General features: G+C 42.8%; 1 protein-coding gene across 1 annotated transcript in view; it reads left to right on the top strand.

The window, feature by feature from the left end:
• Positions 1-27,357, top strand: part of glra3 (glycine receptor, alpha 3) — a 75,122-nt gene that overhangs the window by 10,526 nt on the left and 37,239 nt on the right. The window contains exons 3-5 of the mRNA XM_030056708.1: positions 4,082-4,149; positions 17,187-17,410; positions 20,730-20,812. Of these exons, the coding sequence (XP_029912568.1) occupies positions 4,082-4,149; positions 17,187-17,410; positions 20,730-20,812 (375 nt within the window). The remainder of the gene's footprint in view (positions 1-4,081; positions 4,150-17,186; positions 17,411-20,729; positions 20,813-27,357) is intronic.

Genomic DNA, 27,357 nt, shown 5'->3' with positions numbered 1-27,357 from the left:
AAGCGTGGTGCTCCGCCCGAACCCGGCATCTCTGCCTAAGGTCCTGTCTGAGTTCCACCTGTCCCAGTCAGTGGAGCTGCGGTCTCTCTCCTCTCCTGGAGTAGACCAGGAGGTCGAGCAGCACCAGCCTGTTCTATGCCCTGTCAGGGCCTTGACAGAATACATGCAGCGCACTCAGGCCTTCAGGAGGACTGATCAGCTTTTTATCTGCTTCGACTCCGGGCATCTGGGCAGGCCTGTGTCGAAATCTAGGCTGTCGCACCGGGTTGTGGACACTATTCGACAGGCTTATGTACTTTCGGGTGTGTCTGTCCCATCTGGGGTCAGGGCACACTCGACTCGAGGGGTGGCCACCTCATGGGCCTCGTGGAGAGGAGCCTCTCTTGCTGATATTTGCACAGCAGCCACGTGGTCATCCCAGTCTACCTTTTCCAGGTTCTACCGACTGAATGTAGCCGCCAGCCCCTCCTTCGGGGAGCGGGTGCTGGGCGTGAGTCGTCGGTAGACAACTTCTTGACTTGTCTCCTATTCAGCTTAGCGTCTTGCAGGCTGATTGAGTGGCCGCTCCGTTCATGGGGTTGAGCCTTTGCATCTTGTGGGGCTCTTGCCTATGCTCCTTGGGTCAGTCTTGCGTCTTGCGGACTTCCCTAGCAGCCCTCCTACCTCTCAGGCTTGGCCTTAGCATCTTGCAGGGCCTCGACCTGGTTGGTATGTAAGTAGTGTACATTTGCAAATAGTTCGTTGTTACAGAAGAACAAGCACTGGTGTGTGGGATTGTGGGCTGCACCGTCTCCTCACGGGGTGTCTTAAAGAGGGGGAGATCCATGCGGATCACCCCCTTATGGTTCAAGACGCTTGTGATCTGCAGATTGGCTGCGTTTTTGTCTGAAACACGATGATTAGTTGATTATGCAAAAAAAAAAAAAAAAAAAAAAAAAAAAAAAAAAAAGGCGGTGGTGCGTTCATGTGACCAAGGCATGTTTAATCCCAACACCAAACAAGCATAGGCAGCATGGCAGGCGGAAGAACTTAAAAAGCCTCCCGCATCATTTAAGTCACCTGTATGGGCGTGGCCGGGCAAGCCGGTGTGTCTTAAAGAATTATCCAGGTACCCTGACAAGCAGGAGGATCATATCCCCGTACATATGGAATATGTAACGGAGTGGAGAGATAGTCTCTTCACTCAGAGAACAAAGGTTACAATGTAACCGTACGTTCTGTATCCGCCACTGCCTTGCACCCTCCATTATTCCCCCAGCTTGTTGAGTCTCAGCTGAGTTGCATCTATTTTGCTGTCACTAGCAGCAAACTATGAAGGACGAAAAATGACAAAGCCCAGAGGGCCATTCTCCTCGCGATTGTAGCCGAAGAACTGTCTGAGCAGGACATTACTTTACATGGCTCATTAATTATAGGGGTACTGCAATACATTCAATGTCCACTATGAAAAAAACAGTTATTGCTAAACATTGTTCCAAGATTTGTACCATACGCCTACACAAATGAGTTTTAAGTTTTAAGTTGAATAAAAGTTGCCATATTACTGAGAAAAACAATAAACTATGTCTGATTTATCATACACTATATTACCAAAAGTATTCGCTCACCCATTCAAATGATCAGAATCAGGTGTCCTAATCACTTGGCCTGGCCACAGGTGTATAAAATCAAGCACTCAGGCATGCAGACTGTGAAACAAGACATTTGTGAAAGAATGGGCCGCTCTCAGGAGCTCAGTGAATTCCAGCGTGGAACTGTCATAGGATGCCACCTGTGCAACAAATCCAGTCGTGAAATTTCCTCGCTCCTAAATATTCCACAGTCAACTGTCAGCTCTATTATAACAAAATGGAAGCGTTTGGGAACAACAGCAACTCAGCCACGAAGTGGTAGGCCACGTAAAGTGACGGAGAGGGGTCAGCGGATGCTGAAGCGCATAGTGCAAAGAGGTCGCCGACTTTCTGCACAGTCAATTGCTACAGAGCTACAAACTTCATGTGACCTTCAGATTAGCCCAAGTACAGTACGCAGAGAGCTTCATGGAATGGGTTTCCATGGCCGAGCAGCTGCAGCCAAGCCACACATCACCAAGTGCAATGCAAAGCGTCGGATGCAATGGTGTAAAGCACGCCGCCACTGGCCTCTAGAGCAGTGGAGACGCGTTCTCTGGAGTGATGAATCACGCTTTTCCATCTGGCAATCTGATGGACGAGTCTGGGTTTGGAGGTTGCCAGGAGAACGGTACATTTCAGACTGCATTGTGCCGACTGTGAAATTTGGTGGAGGAGGAATTATGGTGTGGGGTTGTTTTTCAGGAGCTGGGCTTGGCCCCTTAGTTCCAGTGAAAGGAACTTTGAATGCTTCAGGATACCAAAACATTTTGGACAATTCCATGCTCCCAACCTTGTGGGAACAGTTTGGAGCGGGCCCCTTCCTCTTCCAACATGACTGTGCACCAGTGCACAAAGCAAGGTCCATAAAGACATGGATGACAGAGTCTGGTGTGGATGAACTTGACTGGCCTGCACAGAGTCCTGACCTGAACCCGATAGAACACCTTTGGGATGAATTAGAGCGGAGACTGAGAGCCAGGCCTTCTCGACCAACATCAGTGTGTGACCTCACCAATGCGCTTTTGGAAGAATGGTCAAAAATTCCTATAAACACTCTCCTCAACCTTGTGGACAGTCTTCCCAGAAGAGTTGAAGCTGTAATAGCTGCAAAAGGTGGACCGACATCATATTGAACTCTATGGGTTAGGAATGGGATGGCACTTCAGTTCATAGTATGAGTAAAGGCAGGTGAGCGAATACTTTTGGTAATATAGTGTACTTACCACATACATGTGCTTTTACCTCTTCAAATGATGGGCAACATTTTAAACATAGGCTGCACTAATATAGCGACTTGGAAGCCATAATGGAGCTCTAGCGTTTTAAATCACGGAGGCTTCAATACAGGCTGATGCTGTTTGGATAACACCTGTGACACGCCCACAAAACGGAGTTAAACTACCTGTGAGGCATGTTGCTCTCTGTTACAAAACGTTACGATCAAACATATCATTCGATGAGACAACGTCACACAACGTTATGTATCGTAACGTCGTTGAATTACACCCCAGGTGTGCATGAGGAGACAGGTGAAGGAGATGAAGCCCATGAGCCAGCCACGCCCAGCCTACAGACAAGGAAGACAGACCAAACAAACAGAACACAAGGGGAGGGGAAAACAAAGGAAAACACGGAACAGAGACAGGAGGGAGGCGGCACCTAACAATATCTGTGTGACAAAATCAAATGCTAAGCACATCATTGCATTTCTCCGGATACCATAGTCATTTTCGATGCATTTAAATAAGAAAATGCAGCAATCCAGCCAAATTGGAATGTAATCACCATCCAGTCACAGTCTCCTGCCAAACATGGGGCATAGTTGAGTTTACAAGGCTTACAGACTGTGGTCATCTGTAAGCCCCACAAAGAATGTGTGCTCTGTTTCACTTAATTGGTGCTCACAAGCGCAATTTAGTTTTGTCATGTTTAAAACCACACAGTGGAATGCACCACAGCTGAGTGAATTGCATTTTAAGGCGGCTTGCGTTTAATTGTTACACAATTTCAGAATTTCACTAATAAAAAATAAATCAGTGTTCTTCAGGATAGGCATAAAGTGACAAGTGAAACCATGCAATAAAGAGTGTGATTTTCATTTAAGCATGCTTTCTGCACATCACTAAAAAAAGTAATATATGTGTTGCATATGACATTACATTTACCATTGTTCCTCTGTAATTACTGCATTTCACAAATTCCTCTCAATAAAACTAAACTTGTAACAATATGCCTGAGAAAAGAGTATAGGCAAACTCTTTCTTTTTGTCTGAGACACAAACTGAAACCTTTTTTTAATGGACTTGCTTTTAGCTCATAACTTGCTCTCATGTCGTTGTGATACACTTACTCTAACAGTATTGTATTTATTAGAAGAGAGTTTTAGTGTCCTAGACAAAAAATGAAGAAAAGGTCTGCTTTTTACTTTCCCCTAATCATTGTTTCTTTCTTTTCTGTCTGTCTGATAGGTCCTCCAGTCAATGTTTCCTGTAACATTTTCATCAACAGCTTCGGTTCCATTGCTGAAACCACTATGGTATGTAATAGAGATACTGCATGAAACTAAACTGCACAAAGCTGGTTTCATGTCTAAACATAATGAAAAAGTTGTATTTAATACTTGTATGTATTGTTTGTACACAATGTCAGCTTTTTAGAGATGAAATGCATGCGAATTCACTTCAAGGATTCACTGTATCTGTAGTACTAGATAAGAAACTGTATGGTAGTGTCATCATACAAATTCTCAGTCAGTGTTTAAAGCTTGTGTATGTGATGTTTTTCTTAATTATTTTGACAAATCACCATCACATATTGTTTGGTCCAGGCTGCTACTGGGGCTGTAATCTCATTTGTTAAAATCTGTTTGGCACAAATCAAACAACCAGTCATTTCAATGAAACATCTCTACCTCAGTCCATCATGCACTTGTGCTACTTAATACTTAAGCTTAGCGTACTGTAGCTACAGAGTAACAGAGAAAGCTACCCGGGCAACCACTTCCTACCTGCCATTGCATTGGCATTTGAGTGACACATGAGTGTGCATGAAGGTCACAGTGACCTGGACAAGGTCCTGAATCTCAGGTCTGTGCTGTTTGAGCTGTTCAATTTTTTGAAGAAAGGCCACCCACTCTGCAAAGTTATCTACCCTAGTTTTTATCTGTGACTGAATTCAGTCAGAGATGAGCTGTGGGAGCCATGCTGCCTGCCTATGAAGTGCTGCTCAACCCTTCATCTTCAATCTGTTGCGACAACATCAAGTGTGAAGACTTAACTTACTTTATTACATAGACAACATTTATTTTCAGCAGACACAAATTTAGCCATCAATTAAATTAGCAACTCTTTGCTCTGCTTACCCGATAATGAATTTAATATGAAAAAGAAAACTTTAAAAGAAAAGAAAAATTTAGTGTTTGTCACTAAACAGTACCATTAAGCCTACTTTACTTTGAGTAAAATAGGGTCCTGATGTCCCTTTTCTTTTCTTAGCTACTAGAGTCAAACACTATGCCAGCTTCAAGAATTGGCAGCTAAACACATTGCCGAACCCTGTCCAAAAGAATTATGCACCCTCCTTCAGAGAAAAGCGCCTGGATGACATTAGAAGACCATCTTATGGTCAAAATAGAGGCAAAAAATCTTCACCCGTTCACACCCCGTGAACACAGTGCAGATGTCAGTGTTAATTATGAACACTTGTCCCATTTATCACCTGGTAATGCCAGCAAATCTAAATAATTAAGCAAATGACATTGCACTTATGGCTCTTATGTTATTCCTCCTGAGCTCTCAAGTCTTCTGAGATGTGCTCAGTTTCATGAAATACTAGCAACAACGTCCAGTCATCAGAGAATCAACATGCTTCTCTGCACTAAAATCTACCAGATGTTCCTTTGCCTCACTATTTAATGGCCACCAGTCTATGCTCCCTTGCTAAATACAACACACGCACACACAGATGCCATTTAAATCAAATCTTCAAGTAATCCGGTGATCTGTATGGATCATGGTTAAACCATGATCATGGATCATGGTTAAACCATGATCCATGCGGATCACCCCCTTATGGTTCAAGACGCTTGTGATCTGCAGATTGGCTGCGTTTTTGTCTGAAACACGATGATTAGTTGATTATGCAAAAAAAAAAAAAAAAAAAAAAAAAAAAAAAAAAAAAAAGGCGGTGGTGCGTTCATGTGACCAAGGCATGTTTAATCCCAACACCAAACAAGCATAGGCAGCATGGCAGGCGGAAGAACTTAAAAAGCCTCCCGCATCATTTAAGTCACCTGTATGGGAGCACTTCAGATTCCCTGTGAACTACAATGATGATGGAAGCAAAAAGAAATGACAGGAGTCCTTTTGAGGATCAGACCAGGATAAAGCTATTGCCAAATCTGTTGGGATGTTCATAGCTGCTGACATGAAGCTGTACTCTGTGAAGAACAAAGGGTTTAAAAATATGGTGAAAGTGCTTGATTCACATTTCAAAATCCCTTCACGCACCCACCTCAGTATGAAGATCATGCCAGAACTTTATGAACAGGAAAAGAAAATAGCTGTCAAGGAATTATCCAAGGCATCCTCTGTTGCCCTCACCACAGATGGATGGACCTCTATTGCTACAGAAAGCTACGTGACTGTGACTGTTCACTATATCAGAGCAGAGTGGAAGATGACAAGTCCAGGCTGTAGATACACGCCCTCTATGAGAGCCCTGACACAGGTACTGACAGGAGCAGTAGCAGAGTGGAAGCAGATGGACATCTTAAGACATCTTTTTTTTCATCTCTTTGTTTTGATGATGTGGACACAGACTATTTTTTAAATTTACTGTCCATGTTTAAAGGAAGTATAATGCCTCATTGAATTTTTATTTGTTTTTATATATCAGCATCTTGAGCTGAATGTTGTTTTCATTCAATGGGCAAAAAATCCCTAAGTGCTTTACAAAATGAATTGAAAGTAAAGTTATATCTGTCAAGTTATCTTCCTTTTTTGTTGTTATTGTTGTTGTTGATCTGCAAAATGATCCGATCTGTGACTCAAAAAACGTGATATGATTCAAAATGTGAGTTTTGTGATCTGCTACACCCCTACTTTGTTTTAATTGCCCTGTCAGCATTTATTTTGTCAGTACCAGCTGGTGGTCACTTGGTAACTTTATCCCTAAGCCCCAGACCCCCAGAGCCCGCAGTAGTTTGTAGATGTTATTTCCTGCCGTTTCAAGTCGTAAAACATTCTCTCTCATCCACCTGCTCCTTCAAATAAAATTGTTTCTCTCCCAAACTGCTATCCTGTTGGGTTAGGATTAGGTTTGGCTTGTCCTATTGGTTTAAATGCCCAAACATCCTGTTTCAACAGGAAATACATATATTCAAGAAGTGTCCATTTCATGGGGTCTTTAACATATTACACAAATTTGGTTAAAAAGTTTCACAGTGCTATGCTGGGTCCAAAAAATGAAGACATAATCCTGCACAATCCCAACACCAGCGGTCATTTTTGACTTACTACACACCCCTATACATGTGCTGCAAGATAGCCAGCAAAGATACAATCCATGGCACATCCACTCTGCTAACGGTCCCTATATGTGTTCAGTGTAGCCAAGGCGTTATACTTAACATGTGTGCTGGCTGGGTTTGGCTGCCATTCAGGGATGGACTGGGATGGACTAACAGCCAACCAAAACCTTGTGGATTCTTCACAAACACCCAGAAAACATCATAACGAATAAGCTACTTTCCATTCAGAAAAAGGCCTTTCAGCTTTTTTTTCCTCCTGAATCAAAAAGAAAGGCTTTCCTGGAGAGGGATTAAACATTTCTTTCCAGGATCAAGACAATACCTTTACTACACAACAGGAACTAAAGGCCACCCAGGAATGTAGGACACTGCATTTACTGTAGTAAAATTCATTGACCAAATCTCTTTCGGGAAATTTGGGAACTCTCAATTCATGGTTAATGATGAAAACCGAATAATAAAAACAAAAATATTTTTTAATGGGTTTACCATCCGTTGAAAAGATCCCATAATAGTGACTCTATCTTTCTCGATTTGATGCCGTTTTTTATGCCGTGTTGAAACAGGATGTTTGTGTGGGACATGGAGCAGGAAAGGATCATTCACAAATGCAAACCAAGACGATATCAGTTTGGGAGAGAAACAGTTTTATTGGAGGAGACAGGTGGATGAGAGGATGTTTAAAGATTTGTGAAGATTTTATTGGTTGAAATTTTAATTTATACCCACTAGTGCAGGGTGATGCCACAATTTAAGATACTCTTTTTTACGGGAAGTAGAATTTATGTGAGGTCAATTTATGGGGACTGAAATTTGAATTTGCTTCAAGTGCTATTCCTCCAACACATCTCCTGAAAGTAGCATTGCATTTTTAATTACAATAGAGAAATGAAATTCATATGACAATGTTTTTCTCTACCCAGATGATAGTGATGTATCGCAATATAAAAAATGAATCAACTTGTACATTACTGTACATGGAGTACATTATTGAACATCTTACTTTGTAATAGACTAAGATGTGTGTGTGTGTGCAAGAGAGAGAGAGAGAGGTTATAATTAGAGTACATTACTGAACATTTTAATTTGTAATAGGCTAAGCTTTAAAAGGGTTATGCTGTGTGTGTGTGTGTGTGTGTGTGTGTGTGTGTGTGTGTGTGTGAGTGAGTGAGTGAGTGAGAGAGAGAGAGAGAGAGAGAATTATAGACCCTCGGTATCCTCTAACCCCCCCCCCCCCCCCCACCCCAGCCATCCTGCTCCAGTTCCAACTCCCCATCCATCTTGCCCATAGTTGATACAAATCAATCATTCAACCTATCAATTAATCAGTCAACCAATTCAATTAAAAAAAAATGTAATCAAATCAAACAGACAAGTACAGTGCATTCAGAAAGTATTCAAACCCCCTTCATTTTTTTTCACTTTTGTTATGTTGCAGCCTGATGCTACAGTTGTTTAAATTCATTTTTCTCTCATTAATCTACACTAAGTACAACATAATGACAAAGTGAAAACAGAATTTTAGAATTTTTTGCAAATTAATTAAAAAGGAAAAACTGAAATATCACATTGACATAAGTATTCAGACCCTTTGCAACAACACTCACTCTCTTGATGGTTGCTGAGATGTTTCTACACCTTGATTAGAGTCCACCTGTGGTAAATTAAATTGATTGGACATGATTTGGAAAGGCACACACCTCTCTGTAGAAGGCCTCACAGCTGACAATGCATATCAGAGCAGAAACCAAGCCATGAGGTCAAAGGAACTGCCTGCAGAGCTCAGAGACAGGAGTGTTGCAAGATACTGATCTGGGGAAGGTTACAAAAAAAATTCTGCTGCACTGAAGGCTCCCAAGAGCAAAGTGGCCTCCATAATTCTCAAATGGAAGAAATTTGGCACAACCAAGACTCTTCCAAGATCTGGTCACCCGGTCAAACTGAGCAACGTGGGAGAAGAGTCTTAGTAAGAAAGATTACCAAGAACCTGATGGTCACTCTGAGCTTTTAATATATATATATATATATATATACATATATATATATATATATATATATATATATATATATGTATACACACACACACACACACACACACACACACACTTTTATGCACTTCAATAAAGTAATACCACAAAGCTGACAGCAGAGTCAGTGAAGAGCAGCCCAGTTGATGTTGTGTTCACAGCAGTGGATAGTTGTTTCTGGGCAGGGCACAGTTTGCACTTTACTGTCACATTCTTCTCCTTTTGTGCAGCAAATTGAAAGTAATATGCATAGCTCCATCCCTCAAAAGCTGGATACTGCTCTGCCATTTTGTGCTTCCTCCACACGAACTCTGCCCGTTATGCAGATGATTGAGGAATGTATGTAACGCAAGTAATGCCACAATTGTTTTATTTGTAACTGTAATGTGATTACTGAATTTAGGAATAGTAAATCAGTTAAATTACTGCATTACAGACGAATGTAATGGTAGTAAATGGTAGTAAATCTACACTAACTGTCTATGGGAAACCCTCAGCCTAAACAGATTTTAGTGAAACATTTTGATTTCATTCCACACAAGGATGCATCAGTGTTTTTTAGAACAATCAAGAAATTATTTTGGGAGTTTAGCAAAGCCATTCACCTCTTGGGTGATGTTACAGGGGATCAGGATCTGTGTCTGAGCATATTAAGCAGCAGTTTGAGCTCCCTATTCATAACTCAGTGCTCTTTTATCCACAACTAAGAGATGCAATGAGGAAGTATGGTGTTCCATGGAATGCCGCATTACCACCTCACGCCTTGTTCTTCTTCCATTTTTCCCAGTTCAGCTGGGTTTTTCTGGGAGTGTTTTCTTGCTTGCTATGAGGATTAAGTCAGGGGGTGTTGTCCTGTTTGTTGTACACATTTGGGCATGTTAAGCCCTTTGAGACTGTCAACAGTGATACTGAGTTCTAAATAAACGTTAACTTGAACTTCTTCAAGGAGTTTTCAAGTCTCAAAGATACAAGCGGTTCGCGGGGTGAACTGGTGAACCCAAGAGCTAGACATAGAGAGTCGAGGAGACAGGAATACAGTAAAAGATGAATGTTTATTTATGAGCTGAGCAGAGGGGTTAGCTGGATATGAGGAGAGCTGGGGGAAAGCTGGCGTTGAGCCAAGCAGAGAGTCTAGAGCGTGGAAAGCTGAGCCGAGTGAGACTGGAGCAGAATTCTGGGAGTAGCTGAGCTTAGCGGGTGTCCAGGCCTGGGAAGCAAGGCAGACGAGACGGGCTGGAAAAGGGCAGACAGGACTGCAGGGAGAGGAGGAACAGTCATTTTGGCTTATTGATCAAGGAACAGTCATTTTGGCTTATTGATCAAAGTTAGGGCTAGGCATAAGTTGGTTGTTGTTAACATTAGGGAAAGGCTGTAGAGAATGAATGTAAGTCAGTTAATAAATTCCGTCACTGTACTAGGAAACGCAAACTGGCATTAGGAAGACAGATTAGGCAGTGGAGGCGGCAGATGTAACAGAGGGCTTCGTTTCAAAGCTGTATACATTTTTGGGGGGATGAGGGGTGTCTTCATAGTCCCGTATCTCTCGATTCTGTGTGGAGAACTGAAATTCCAGACCTGGATGAGGACTTAGATTGGGATAAGGTATAATCCAACACACCAGCAAATTCGTTATCACTTTGTGCATAAAACCTTGTTTTGATGAAGAAATCCAGCCATGCTAACAGTACTTTCTGTTCCCTAGAAATTTCTGGAACATACTATCATATACACTACTCACAAAAAGTTAGGGATATTTGGCTTTTGGGTGAAATTTATGGAAAATATAAAAAGTTCACGCTACAGTGATATTATATCATGAAAGTAGGGCATTTAAGTAGTAGCATACACTGGTGATTTCCTCATCTCAAACAATTTCTTGAAACAAAAGCCAACAACAGTGGTGGATATACCACAACAAAAAATGTCAGTGTCAATAACTTGTCATGTGCCCTTGAGCATCAATTCCAGCTTGACAACGACGTCTCATGCTGTTCACAAGTCGACTTATTGTCTGCTGAGGCATGGCATCCCACTCTTCTTGAAGGGCGGCCCTCAGGACATTGAGGTTCTGGGGTACAGAGCTCCGAGCCTCTACACGGTGACTCAGCTGATCCCATAGGTTTTCTATGGGATTCAGGTCTGAGAAAGTGCAGGCCACTCCATCTGAGGTACCCCAGTCTCCAGCAGCCGTTCCCTAATGATACGACCTCGATGAGCTGGAGCATCAAACACCTGATGTGAATTTTGCCGTTAAGCTCCTTGTTAGAGAACAGCAACTTGTGCAAAAAGTACTGAGACATTGAACAGTTGGACATGTGCATTCAAAAGTTTACAGAAGGTCACATTAAGTTCTCCTGTAAAGGTTATAATGCATTTTAGGTTCATCCTGAAATTTCACCCGAAAGCCCAATATCCCTAACTTTTTGTGAGTAGTGTAGTTTGGGAATGCCCTACAGTTTGAAGGTGTTCGAAGTGGTGGCTGATGAGGACATTTTAGTCTTGCCAACTATCCTTCTCCTTAATGACTTCTGTCTTTATCACATGAAGACTAGAATTTTGGCTGGATCACTAAGGTAGGAGCCAAGAAAATGATTGCTCAAATTAGCCTCTAGATTGGGAAAAAGCTCATCTTTTGACCTTTTGAAAACATTCAGTGACATGAATGCATGTTGCAAAGGCAGCTAATATTGTTCTTGCATGTATGTAAACATGTCTGTTGACTTAGAAACAGAAAATTTGAATGACATTAACTTATGGTGAACTACGTAAATTGCATTGAAGTGAGGACCATCTTGACTCAGCTGGTGATGAGGACCACTTTAGGCCAGTTGTGTCTCTGGAGGGTCTTTGAGGGGCTTCCAGGGGGTCATTACCAAATGAGGAATACATTAACTATTTTAACACTGTTTTAATCTCACCACTTTTAGCATGTGACATCTACACAATTTAATATTTAATGACAATTTAAGAATTAGGACAAACCAAATTATCTTTTCATGTCAGAATCTCAAGGGCAAAATACGAGTCCATGGCACAGAGAAAGTCTACTTGGGGGTCTGGATCATGCACAAGTTTGAAAAGCCCTCCTTTAGACTCCACATTTTCTGTCAGTCAAGCGAAAACAGTCCTCGTTTTAACCAACCTACAATTTTGCAAAGTGCGTCTTTAAAAAAAAAAAAAAAAAGGTTTTACTTTTGAGCAAGCATTTGCTCAGTGTCACACAGCTTGTCATGGAAAGGGGAATTTGAGTTGGTGTTAAAAGGAATTTAAGGTGGTCTTTTCAGGACATTCTTCATAGGCAGCCATCCCAGTCAACAGTCTCAGGTGACTCATACATATTAAAGTTAAAATGTCTCTTTGTGTGAGGATGTGTCTCTGAAGGAAAGTCAGTAATGATTGAACACATCTCTGATGCTTAACTACATTATGTCTCTATCCCTGTCACACACTACCCCTCTCTTGCATAATCACTAAAGCCAAATGGGATGCAATCAGTCAAGCTTTCTGTAAAGATGGATGGATAAATGGATGATTGAAGTGACATGCTCTAAGTGGTTTCTGCTTCACTGGGGGGAGTTCTGACGAATGCTCATCTGTTTGTATCTGTGTGTGCGTTTGGGTGTGTGTTTGCCAGGCAAGACTTTGTCAGCAGCTATTTTGACATGAACAGCAAGGTAAACACAGGTGTTACTGAAACCACAATTAAGATTCCATTCCATTTAGCTTCAACCTACAGTTCAGAGGGTGAACTGATGTGAGATGATTGCTTCCTACTGTCAGGCTGTCAGTCCTGTGGTGTTTTTGTGCTGGACCTCTCAGAGATCATTTGTTAGTCAAACAGTGAGGCCATTATTACATCTTTCCAGGGGATTTTTCTCATGGGCAACCACTGGGATTTTTCACAAACTGGCTAAAGCTTTAATCCGTGCTTTGTTATACAGATATCATTTTTACATTGAAGCAGCACAATGACACTTACTTGTATGAAAATGTTACAATATTACTTAAATATCTCATCTAACCATACCTTACACTGATGTTAAAGTCAAAACTCTTGACTGAAGTGAGCCAGTATGAGTTGACAGGGAATATAGCTGTCGTAAGAAAGCGATCACTACAAATGCAGAGGTTATAGAATACAGAGAGAATGACGTAGAGAGAAAAATACAAAGAGGGAGAAGTCTACATTGGCCATATGTCACATTAGGATTAAAGCCTTTCTCTCTTGACCATCTGTCTATCCCCCCCACCCCCCCAACCCCACCCCATCCCACCCCCTCCCATTTTCTTCTCAGAGACAGAGAGCTGGGTGATATAACCTCAGCCCATCTCCAACACACCAGTTTATGCTTTATTGTGTAGTCTTATATTGGCATAACAGCAAAGACAACTATAGCAGTGTATATCAACTGACATAGATATTGGCAATATGAAATTTCCCCAATTCTGTCTCCTCTATTTAAGTATTTAATGAAAGTATTTAAGTGAAGTGAAGTGAGGTATTTAAAACATATTCCGCAACTATATTGAAATTATGATTTAGAGTACTTCCACAGTAGGATTTTATAATTACCAAAAATTGTTAAATTAAAATATTATTTGGCTCCAAATGAAAGATTATTATTTTTTGGCATTTCTCCTTTATTTGTCACAGTAGAGCGAGACAGGAAAGGCAGGAGAGAGAGAAGGGATGACATGCAGCAAATGGCCTGAGGTCAGATTTGAACGCAGGCCGCTGTGGTCAGGATTCAGCCTTGACAAGTGGTATGCGCTCTACCACAGGAGCTACCAGGGCGCCCAGCTTGGCTCCAAATTAAAATGAAAATTAAAAAATCCAATTTTCCTCAAAAGTCCTCCAGTCGTGCTAGTCCTAGTTGTGGTAGTTGTGGTAACTCATAACTTTTAATAAATACTAAGATGCATACTTATGTTTTTCCCTTATTTGAGACATCAGTTTGTATGGAGAATGGGACCAACCAAAAGTCCAAAAGCACAAGAAACTCACAACCATGATAGTATCCCCCCCCACGAGGGATGGCCCCTGACATCCCAAACACAGTCTCTGGGGCTCAGGGATGGATAGCCGTTGTAAGACGGGGGGAGGAGTAGGCCAAAATCGACATGAAGGGTGGAGCCACCTCCGATGCTGGCAGCCAAGGCTGAACCTCCCTGGATCGTGGCACTGTTGGCGGCTCCACACTGCAGAATGCTGGGGCTGCCGAAGCACGGGAGACTGGGGCCACCAGTCAGGCTCAGGAGACTAGGGCCGCTGAAGCACAGGAGACTGGGGCCGCCAAAGCACAGGAAACTTTGGCTGCCAGGGCTGCTGAAGCACGGGAGACTGGGGCTGCCGGGGCTGCCGAAACACGGGAGACTGGGGCCGCCGGGGCTGCCGAAACACGGGAGACTGGGGCCGCCGCGGCTGCCGAAACACGGGAGACTGGGGCCGCCGGGGCTGTCAAAGCACGGGAGACTGGGGCCGCCGGGGCTGCCGAAACACGGGAGACTGGGGCCGCCGGGGCTGCCGAAGCACGGGAGACCAGGGCTGCCGGGTTGCCAAAGCACGGGAGACTGCATGGGGCACATTGTGAAAGCAAGGGAATTGGGCACTTTGCAAAACCTACTTTTCAGGGCTTAACTTTTTAGACTGTTAAGTCAAATGAGGGTTTGCATACCACAAAAGTCAATAAAGTTTACAATGGATTTGTGTGACACCACAAAATTTTGACAAAATGTCTGTCCTGGTTTCAGGAATGTATATTAATTTCTCACATTTCCTCTCAGGCCTCACCTACATAGTTTTTTTTTTTTGTGTGCAGTTTTTTTCAGTGGGGGTGTTCAGGGCTGTCCTCTGAGTCAGCATGTAGCGGCCAATAAATTAGATAACAAAAATGTATTTTTTATGAGATTGTTTTCTCACAGTTATGAGATACTGTGCCATAAGTATGAGATACAGAAGTCATGATTATGAGAAAATGTTTCCAATGTTATTTTCCTTGGATGAATGCATCGACATGCGATTTCCAAATAAATATCATAAACTTGCAAAAGTAGCACCTTCACCAATGCACACAATTTGATCTTGTGTGTGGGTGGGGGTGGGGGAGTCTCTTTTAGGTAAAACATTTATTTTGCTCAAATTGAGTGGGGCACACAATTTACAAAGACAACGGTGGGCCAGTTCAAAAATAATTTATAAATTTTTTTGTTATGTAATAATGTTATAATTATCATGGCATTTTTTATTATCAACCTTAACTTTTGCGCTGTGCGTAGTCTGCGTATAGGGAGTGGCGGCCCTGATGGTCTCTCTCTAGTCATCTCAACTTGCACACACTACCACGAGTATCTTTGACACGGCTGAGTGGCGAGTAAGCCTGCGCATCTAAGGGCCTACCGGCGCATTGTTGCCACCTATCGGTCTGGACATGGAACAACAGTAGATTACAAGCAAAAAGGGGAGGAAAAAAAAAAAGACCGGCCGGCCGCCGGTCAACTAGCAGCACCGGCCGTTCTGGTATTCTCCAGAACATCCAGATGGCCAGTCCGCCCCTGCACACACACACACACACACAAACACCAGAGGTCGCGCTACACTTTTTCGTTGTCTGTCATTTTGACTGACAGGGTCGTAAAAATCCCGTCATGATCTATTTTTACCAGTCACTTTAATTTTTTAAATGATAAGGACATATTCAATAGCATTTCATTTTCATTCATTTTTAATTAATATTCAGTCCAAAGTTAGCTGAACAGAAAATCCAAACCATATCTTTTTAAAGAAACTTCTGCCACTCAACTGCCGCGACGTTTTGAATGCGGCAAATTTAATCATATAACATATATACATTATTTGAAATATTAACTATCTTGTAACTATCTATTGCCATTCCAAGCCCATCGCCATTTATTCTTATTAACCCTGCAATTAAACTAAATCCGCCTTGATTTATTTTGCTTTCTATGGTTGTAGAATTGTGATAGTGATTTCGCACACCATCGGAAAGCTCCGGTTCTCTGCTCTCAGAAACCGTCTCATTTTTTTTCGGTCGCACCATTGGTTCAGGACTCTTCTGTGATTGGACGGTTGAAGTGTCAGTAGTCCTAAGGAGTTACCGTAATGGCACTGTATATAGGCGCAAAGCTCCGTTTCTCCGGTTTTAGACGTTTTTTTAAGTTTCTGTGTGTCATAAACGGTCTAGGAGATAAAGATATGAAAAGTAGGCATGCCGAATCCTGTCGGCGCCGACATCATCGGTTTAAGAGACATCTTTGCTGTCTTCCCCGGGCTTCATTAACCTGTGGTCCATCCTGTGGGCTGCAGTGCGTCACTGAAGGCTGACGAGGCTCACTTTGGACGGTGCATGGAGCGCCTCACTGTCAACACCCAAGTCCCGCCCCCGCCCTACTTCTGATTGGCTAGGAGGCCTATTGTTAGTGTGGTTGAGAACGAAAGCTGCACTTCTATTGGATCCAGAGATATGTCTGTTAGATAAAGCTGGGAGAACCCAGATTTTTTTTTCGCAGTCACACCGGTAAGCCGGAGAACTGGCACCGCACCGGACTGCTATCAGCTCTGTCATTGCCACCAAGTGGTCAGGGGTGTGAACTGCAATCTGTCAAAATGACAGATGGCCTTCAGATTTTTCCGTCACCGTTTAAAAAAAAAAACGTCAATGACGGAAAATATTCGGTTAACGCGACCTCTGACACACACACACATCAGCACTGAACTCTGAACTATATATGCACACATACACTTTATCCAGTCTATAAGCTTTCTCAGTTCAAATTCAAACTTGCACTACTGTTACTCCAATTGCACTACTGTTATTCATATTGCACTGTTTGGATTTATGAATTTGTGTTGCTGCTACTGTGCCTTTTTACTTTTTAATGTATAACTTTCTTTTTAGTTTAGTTTTTTACATGCCCCTTTGACTTTGACTTTATACCTCCTGAGAAATGGACTATACATTTCTGTCTGTAGTTTATCTATCCATCTCTTTTCTCCAGGACTACCGTGTGAATATCTTCCTCCGTCAGCAGTGGAATGATCCCAGGCTAGCCTATTCTGAATACCCAGATGATTCACTGGACTTGGATCCCTCTATGTTAGACTCCATATGGAAACCAGACTTGTTCTTTGCCAATGAGAAGGGAGCCCACTTCCATGAAGTCACTACGGATAACAAACTGCTCAGGATATTTAAGAATGGAAATGTTTTGTACTCTATAAGGTAAGGAGGGAGGATGTTTGAAGATTTGGTAGCTTGAGTAGACAGATGGTGAGGTGGACACGTACTTAGGTGACGCAAGGGTGCCAGAAAAGCTATGAATGGGGTAGCTAAAGAGGAGTAAGTGATTTTGAGGGGGTGGCACATCCAAACAATGAAACAATGAAAAAGCATCAACTTTAGTTGATGTTTGCTCATTACAGACCTGTCCAAGCTGAGGCAGCCAAGTATAACAACACCTCTTAATTGACAAAGGGTTCAGTACAGTAGTGTGCAGATTCTTTTTCTTCATCTAAATTCAGGTCAAAACCAAGGTAACAAAATTGTAATTTGTGCATATGTAGCTATCTTGAGCTTTCAAAATAATGCAATTGTTCCCACATTTTGCGTAATCTGTGCTCTCATCTAAAGAAAACATGTTCACAATGCCAGAGACAATTTTAATAAATATTCTATGTATAATACCATCAAAGGGGGCTAAGCACCCATGTGGAATGCGGGACACAGTAAGCCCATCCTGCAAGAAAAGTCCTTGCGGTCGCCTTGGTAGACCTAGGCAGAACAGAGTTTCTATATCAGCATCGATGAACTTTTTTTCCCCTGCTTTTTATTTGATAGTCACACTAGAGAGAAACGGAAGGGGGTGGGGGACATGCATGACCTGAGGTCAAATCCAAGCCCAGGATACTACGATCAGGACTCAGCCTTAGCACATGGTACATGTTCTTGCCCAATGAGCTACCAGGGCATCGATGAACTTCTTTGACAAGTCACGTTTTTTAGGAAACAAGTAATATCTCACGATCTACAGTAGCTACAAACATGAAACAAAGCATGTCAAATTTAGTAGCATGGGACAAAAAATGCGTCTCACTTTCTATCCATACTGTGAAATGACAATCTGTGCTCTAGTTTCGCAGACCGGGCGAGGCGGGGGCGCAGCACAGCTGCGCTTCGCTAACTGGGTGAGGCCAGGTGGATTTTGCAAGTTTGGCACGCTGTGCGCAGTGTCGCAAGTACTCCGCTGTCCCTCCTACCGGCGGAAGGGAGGAGAGAAGGCGTGGGGTGGGTTTGACACAGCTGATTCAATTTTAACCAATCAAATGAGCCTCTGTCCTCGCCTTTAAAATGCTTTGTGTGAAGGCGTCATGAAAGTTTACACAATTGACATGGAGGAGGAGATTGCCAGACGCCATGACTGGAAACAAGACATCACTGTACTCAGGGCTGGACTGAGAACCCTTTTCAGGCTGGGAATCAGTCATGAAACCGGGCCGGCCGGGGGTGGGGGGTGGTCTGCGGAGCGAGTCGGGTAACAGGTATAGCCTATCACAACAACAGACTTTTTTCCCTTTCTTTTTCATTTTATTTTGCTTCTTCTTTGTCTTGTGGCCCGGCCCATCGGCCCACCGGCCCATTGGCCCACTGGGGAAATCACCGGTTTTCCCGTACACCAGTCCGCCCTTGACCGTACTGGACACACTGTTTGACTGACAGGCGATCAAGTTGGGTTTCCATTACGCATGCCAAACGGTGCCAATCTCCTTTGATCTGACATCAGATGTGAGGGGACAGTCGATATGGAGATAAATGTATGTGCTGATTGAGATAGTAGCATTGAATAGTGGTTTTTGTGGGTATTTATAGCATTGTTAATGTGCCTGACATTCCGGAAACCTACCTATGAGGTTTTGGTGACGTGTGCGCACTGTGCACCGGTCAGCCAAACTTCCACTACACCAGCTACACTCCGCCGTGCGCTCAAAGTAGACGTGGTTTCAGACGGCGAGCTTTGAGCGCACCTCGGCGAAGCCTTTTGGCACCTCGGTCTGCCAAACTACCAAACTGTGTGTACCTCACATTGCGCTGGTTCAAACTAGCTCTGCGCGTGGTTCGCCTCAGTGTGTCACCCTGCACTGCGCCGGGAAACTAGAGCCCTCTGAGTTATCAGCTAAAATGTGTAGGACATCCCCAACCAGAACTAATATTAACTAAATCTGGAATATATATGGCACCTAGTATCACCAAGTTTAATTATATCTCGATTTTCAAATTAGAATTTTTGGTTGAAACACCCACCTTATAACATTCTGCCTTTGTGACTAATGCTATCAGCACCACTGAGAAACCACATAACTGATAATTGGCTGTTGCTTTTATTATGTCTTCTATCACCATGCTGATTGCTGTGGTTCTGGCAAAGACTACATGACAACCATACTTAATTGGTCATATGTAATGAAACTCTTTGCTTTCTCCATTTTTGTAGGTTACACTACAATGCCAAAATGTATTCACTTTGGAGAGAATTCAAATTTACTATCAACACATAAATGAAAGCCTCTCATCTATGAGACCATTCTCTTGAGAGAGCAGGGTCTGTGAGCATGACTGGCCAGTTTATGGATGCTCTCAACTCCAAAAACGTTGGAGGAGATTGGAGCACTCAGCTGCACTAAGTGAAAGCTGGACTTAACACTAACATCAAATGCAGCACAGTCAAGAGTGGAGAAGGGCTTTCTCTTGTGAAGCAAAACCAAATGGGAATGATTTTCTTGTTGTGTCTGGAGGCAGGCGAGAGATTAACTGGCAGCAATGTATATGTGAAGGATTGATTATCAAATGGGACAATTTAATGGCATTAATACCTGAAGATGCTGTAATGAGAAAGAAAGTTAAAAAGGCTGAAGAAAATGTATGTGCATTTAAAGTTGCTTAAGCATTATCTGTAACAATAGTAACAAAGTAACAAATGCAGTACTTGTAGCTGAATTAATACTTGAACTGAAAAAGTACCTGAAGTAGTTGAAGCTAAATAATTGCTCACTTGTCTGTATGTCGGTCACATTTAAAATGATGTTGATGTGCTGCTTATGAGACAGTTTGGATTTAATTCCTAAGTTGGACCTATTACTTCCGGTGTAGAACAGATTTCCCATCAGTGAGCAGGCGCTAACAGCAGCAGCACTGTTGTTTTCATGACTCAAGTGAAATGGGCTATCTACTGGAAAATATTCCCTGAGGAAACATTTGCTTCACACAGTTGGTTCACATTCAAATTTGAAAATTGGGGGATTTTGATGATATATTGTTAAATTGTAAGTACTCTGGCATGATTGGCTAAATGGTTTGTTGCAATATAAAATGTGTGTAAATTGTAGTAAAAGACATCCAAAATCTCTGGCATATTCCTTGAACAGGAACTGTACACAAATTAGAATACTTTTGTCTATGTACACAATAGTTAGTAAGGTCACTAGCTGTAAATCCTATTACAGTCTCTGTTTCTTTCTATCAACCTCTCTTTCTCTCTCCATTTAAGACTAACATTGACTCTGTCGTGTCCCATGGATCTGAAGAATTTCCCCATGGATGTCCAAACCTGTATTATGCAGCTTGAGAGCTGTAAGTATACACACACACACACACACACACACACACACACACACACACACACAGTCTCATAATAATCATAATAATCACAGCCTCAAGGACTCTCAGACTGTGAGAAAGAAGATTCTCTGTCTGATGAAACCAAGATTGAACTGTTTGGCCTCAATTCCAATCATTATCTCTGGAGGAAACCACGCACTGCTCATCACCTGCCCAGTACCATCCCAACAGTGAAGCATGGTGGTGGCAGCATCAGGCTGTGGGGGTGTTGTTTAGCAGCAGGGACTGGGGGACTGGGTTTGAATACTTCAGTCAATGTGATGTGTTTTTCTTTTTCATAAATTTACAAAAAATTCTACAGTTCTGTTTTCACTTTGTCATTATGGGGTACTGAGCGTAGATTAAAGAGAGAGAAAAAATAAGTTTAAACAACTGTGGCATCAGGCTGCAACATAACAAAAGTGAAAAAAGTGAAGGGGATCTGAATACTTTCTGAATGTACTATAAGTTAAAGGAAAAATCACCAAAAAGTTATTAAGGTGCTGGGCCACCATAAGCCACCAGAACAGCTTCAGTGTGCCTTGGTATACAGTAGATTCTACTGGAGTCTCTGGAACCATACTGGAGAGATGCAATACCATTCTTCAAAAAGATACTCTCTTATCTAGTGTTTTGATGATGGTGGTGGAGAGTGCTAACTAACATGTTGCTCCAAAACCTCCAATAAGTGGGTGTGATGTGGTGAGTAAATAGGCCATGGCATCTTGACTTAACTCATTTTCTGGCACCATGGCAACGGCAGCGCATGTACTCCTGATCAAAATTTTAAGACCAGGAAAGCAAAAGCACTTGGCAGCTTTTCTGCGGACATTTCTTATTATGGAATCCCCGATGACAAGCGTTGTTGGACTGAGGGTTGGTGTTTGAGGTGATGCAGCTGAGAACGAGGGGGCAGCGGTTGGGGCGGGGTCATGGAGGTGTGCAGCGGCACGGGCAGGGCGTGGAGAGGAGGATGGGGCCCGAGGTGCAGGAGTAAACAGAGACTTGGAATAGCGAGTATTGGGCCGACAAGGTTTTCCAGTTCCATCTGGACATCGGGGGGGAGCCGGAATGGTGGATGACCAGCCGGACTGACATGTCGACGTGGGGAGACGGCACTTTTTGGGGAGATTTTTGGGCTTCGGTGACGGAGGAGTGGTGTGGCGAACGATAAATGGGGGAAAGTGCTGCTCGTCCAGGATGGAAAATTTGTTGTTCAGCAGGAGGGGCTGAGACGGAGGTGAGCAAGAGGCAGGCCTCCCACCATGTTTACCTCTACGGGCAGTACACCACGGCTCCTCCTGACAGGGAGTGGGAGTGGAGCTAACCAGATCCTTGGGCTTAGCGCCCAGCCGCGACCAGTGCTCTGTGGTCGAGGCAGCAACGGCATCCGCACATGGGAGTAGAACAGTTGAGTCCATTTCTCTGGCGGTTGCAGGGCTGGCAGCGAGACCCACGGCGACAACCATCGAATTGATGATCTGCTCTTCCTCCCTCAGCTGATATAAGGTGGACATTCTCTCTTCCAGCTCGGAGATCCTCTGGGTCAGGCGACGGCAGCTGTCGCATCCAGGTGAGGTGAGTGGAGGCATGTCTTATTGTGTTAGGTGGTGGTTGCTGGGGAGAGAAAACAGCTGTGGCCAGTAAGGATGTCGAGATAAGGGGGATGCTAGTGTTGTTGTTGTTGTTGTTGTTGGTGGTCGGCTATGGTTAGCAGTAGGCAGTGACACAGGGCAAGACTTACTTGCGAGCGGAGAGTAGACTTGACAGATTAAGCTGCACACAGAGGGTCCTGGGTCGGATCGAAACTTACCGGCACGGGCCCATAGACTGGGCCTGCTGAGTTGGATCAGCCTCTGGTAAGCAGGTTTGGCGGCGATTGATTTCTCTCGGTTTGTGGTGAGGGTTAGACCAGCGCTAACAGAGCTGAAAACAAGCTGAGCCAAGCCGGTCGTGGCAGTCGAGTCGTATAATTAAAAAATCCAAATATTTGATTACTAAAACGTTGTACCAAGTTAAAACATAGGCATAGCACGAGAGGATTTAGCCAAGCATGACACAAAATTCTGTCTAAAAGCTGAGTAAGATGTAGATTAGAGACAGAGCCTCTCACAGAGCTTCTGCCCGGTAACCGGAACCCGGGTTCCGGTTACCGGGCAGTCAATTAGATCATTCCCTAATGAGAAAGCCTGGATGAATGGAGAGGTGAGAGCTCTATCTAGAGCCAAAAAGCTTCCTTTAAGTCAGGTGACAAAGAAGCTTACCACACTGCCAGAGCAAAACTAAAAGCTGGCATCAAGGAGGCAAAGTGAAGGCATCAGCAGAGACTGGAGAGAGACCTCAACACCAACAACAGCAAAGACTTGTGGCAGGCGGTCAAAAGTGTGACAGGCTACAAAACCAGGAGCGCTCCCATCATGTGTGAGGCCACGTTACCAGACGAGCTAAACATATTTTATGCTCACTTTGATCCTCAACAGGGAGTTGTTGTAAAGTCTACTCTGCCTCCAGAGGACCGGCCACTGTCAGTATCCACAGTGGATGTGAGGAAAGTCCTGCTGAAAGTGAATATGAGTAAAGCTGCTGGGCCTGATAACATCCCTGGCCGTGTACTAAAAACATGTGCCAACCAGCTAGTAGAAGTCATTACTGACATCTTCAACATATCACTGTCACAGGAGAGTGTTCCCACCTGCTTCAAGACAGCCACCATCATCCCTGTGCCTAAAAAGTTTGCAGTGTCTGATCTAAATGACTACCGCCCTGTGGCACTCACCCCCATCCTGATGAAGTGCTTTGAGAAACTGGTTCTCCAGCACATAAAGAACAACATCCCTGCCAGTCTGGACCCTCAGCAGTTTGCATTCAGAACCAACAGATCCACAGATGATGCCATATCCACTGCTCTCCACTCAGTCTTCACTCACCTGGAGAAAAGCAGCACCTACATCAGAATGCTGTTTGTTGACTTCAGCTCAGCTCTCAACACAATCTCCCCCATGAAGCTGATTGGAAAACTGAACACTCTGGGCATCAGTTCCACTCTGCAACTGGATACTGGACTTCCTCACAAACAGACCCCAGTCAGTTCGGATTGGCAGTCTCTCCTCCTCCACTCTAGTGCTCAACACCGGAGCTCCCCAGGGCTGTGTGCTCAGCCCCCTCCTGTTCACGCTGTACACCCACGACTGCAACCCCCGACATGGAGAGAACTCTATTGTGAAGTTTGCGGATGACACCACCATCATCGGCCGGATTTCCAACAATGATGAGTTTTCATATCGGGAGGAAATCAGCCACCTTGCAGAATGGTGCACAGAAAACAACCTACTGCTCAACGTCAGCAAAACCAAAGAGCTGATAGTTGATTTTAGAAAAAAGGAGGCAAAGACACACAACCCTGTCTACATTAATGGAGCTGAGGTGGAGCAAGTGAGCAGTTTTAAGTTCCTGGGAATCAACAGAACAGAAAACCTGTCATGGACTTCACATATCTCTGCCCTGGCTAAAAAAAAAAAAAAAAAAAAGCTCAGAAACGGCTGTATTTCTTAAGGAAACAAAAGATACCGAAGTATCTGCTGCCGTACCACCAGACTACAGAGCAGCTTCTTCCCTCAGGCTGTGAGACTACTGAATGCACCATCTGCACTCCTCCATTTTTTAATAATTTTATTTTTTTTATACAATCAATTAACCAATCAAGAGGGAACCACATTTTAATTTCATTATACAACCTGTGGTATAATGAAATATAATAGTATAATAAACTTCCTTGTACCTTGTATCCTTGTATTTTCCTTGTATTATCCTCATCAAACTTTTCAGTGAGCCGTCATGCTCTGTGAATGGGCAATGTGATCTTAGAGGAGACCACTCCCACGAGGATAGAAATGTTTCATCCCTCAGAATAACTTTCCTGATTTGCAGTGAGCCTTCCCTCTAAAGGTAAGGCCTGACTACATGATTTTTAGGGCCAATTTGGCAACAGTTTTAGATCGGGTCCTGGGTAATACAGGGCAGTTGCAGGTAGTGGTGCTGCAGAGTTGAAGCTGTGATCATCATATGTGAGTGAGTGAAAGACTCAAATCTTTCTCAGTCCAATTTCAGTTGGGTAGGTAACGAATGAATCAAACATATTTGATTTTATCTGGCCTAGTCTTTCCATGATTGTTTTGTGTGTACCTGTTAGACTCACAATGGGAATACACAAGAATCCCCTTACCATCCTTGGCCTATGCCACATGTTTCCATTGTTTACTATTTTTTTCTGTGCAGATCCATGCAGAAAAAACAACCGCAGCAACCTGTACAACTAAAAATCAAGCAGTATGACAATAGTATGCTTGCAGTAATGCTTGTTTTGGTGTCAAAATACAGTGGGAAAATTCACTGTCACGAGTCCAGAAAATTGTCTTTAGATGTGGTTTAGTCAAAGACAGCAGTTGTTACGTGTGTTCATAAAAGAGACTAATGTGGTCGTGGATTCAGTCATTAAAAGTTAGCTGCTCAATCTTTTTTATTTTTACTCACAATTGAAAAAAAATCATGCAGTCTAGCCCTGGCTTTAGGGGACAAGTGGAAAATGCCTATCATAGCATAACAGCGCCAGTGGACCCATTCACTGTAGGGGCGCAGAGTTGAGGCATGTAATGTTCTCTTGGTGTATGCCACACATGCAATTGCCAGTTTGTCCAGAATATGACAAAGTATGACTCATCTGACGACATCACTTTTTTCCACATCTCTGAAGACCAGTGCCTATGGTTCTTGCACCACTGAACTCTCAAATATGTATTTGTCTTTGTAATGAGGGTTTTTTGCACTGCAGCCCTGCAATAATATCCCTCTCTGTGTATCTTTAGGAACAATGGTGTTCCATCTGTCCAGTAGAGTTCCAGAGACTTTAGACTATTTTTTTTTTTTTTAACTGGATTTCCGACAGTTATTGTTTCAGTGTAGATGCTGCATTCATAATCCATCCGATTCCACTCTGTTTGGTTCCCTTCCTGCAATTGGGTCATATACTGTATATAGTTTTTGTCCTCAAAGTAGACGTTTGTTTTTCCAGCGTAGGTGCATACTTAACACGAACAATTAAGACACTCACCCTGAGCTTGCTCTTTGGGGAGATTTTGGTTCATGGGATTGGCCAATATCTATTAGGTTTCTGTGTCTTGAGATACATTTTGTTACAATTTGACACTACAAATAAAATTTAATTTAATTTAATTGAACTTAATTAAAGGGGTTATACAACAGAGGCAAAGCCATGGATTATCACTATACACAACAGACTGGATTTCTTGTAACTTGTAGTTTATTTATTTAAAGATCATGTGGCTGTAGGAACAAAGCTCTTGCTAAAAACAGGTGTTTCTGCACACAGCAAACCATATGTGGGACAAGGCATATGTTTGTGTGGAACAATGTGGCACAGGTTACCAATGCTGAGAAACAGTCTAACATTTTTATAATTTCGATCTAACATTTCTATTCTGCCCCTTAGCTTGTAACCTCCAAGCGGGCCATCCCCTGCCTGTCAACAACTAATATGTTAAGAATTAAAAAAGGATGTCATGATATTCTCTATATTTTCAGAAAATACAACAAATATTTCTGAAAACCTGGCTGGACTGCAGCTACATTTAAAAAGCAGCTGTTTTGACCTCAGTTCTGTGAACAGTGGCTGAAGTGGACAGCAGATTTCAAACCATGATTATATAGACAGTTAAACTGCACCAATGCACTCTCACCATCAGAACATAATCCAACAAGGCAAAGAGGGGACGACATGCAGAAAAGGGTCTGGGCCAGATTCAAACTCAGGCTACTGCATCTTAGCCTTAGTATTACAGGGTACATGCTCTACACTGTGAGCCACCAGGGGGTCCCTCAAGAATATTTTTGTTTTGTCTACAGATTGATGGTTTCATTGTTTGCCAATTAGTACATTACTCTGTGAGCCAAATCTGAACTAATCTCTGGACAGGATTTGAAAGTGAATTTGCTGGACTTGTCTAGATTAGATAGGATTGTATAGATTAGATCAGAATAGAATAGATTAGATTAGTAGATTATATTAGGTTACAATGCAATTAGAAAGGTCAAATGGATGTTTGAGTTGTTCATTGTCCTTCCTCAAGGTAATTTGAATTGATTGCAGTCAATGTTCTCATGAAATAGAAGTGTTATTATGTTCATGTTCTTTGATGTGATCTGTAAATGTACCATCTGTTAAAGGGATGTTCATCCAGTTAATAAGACTAGGTTTCTGAATGTGTGACATTATGAACTGTCATGTAGCTCTCATAAGTTATTTTTGATTTTGAAATGAAATTGTAGCTCTTTATGCTGCTATCTTCCACTAACATTATAAAATGTTTATTAATGACAAGTAGTTTAAATGCGTTTGCACATTTTTAATTAACTATTAATCTTCATCTGTAGAACCAGATGTTCCTCAAAATCTCTGGGTAGACATTCGGACTGCATGCACATGAATATGCCTGCATGCATAC

The sequence above is a fragment of the Myripristis murdjan genome, chromosome 1 (genome assembly GCF_902150065.1).
Source record: "Myripristis murdjan chromosome 1, fMyrMur1.1, whole genome shotgun sequence".
Classification (NCBI taxonomy): domain Eukaryota; kingdom Metazoa; phylum Chordata; class Actinopteri; order Holocentriformes; family Holocentridae; genus Myripristis; species Myripristis murdjan.
This window is presented reverse-complemented; position numbering and strand designations above follow the sequence as displayed.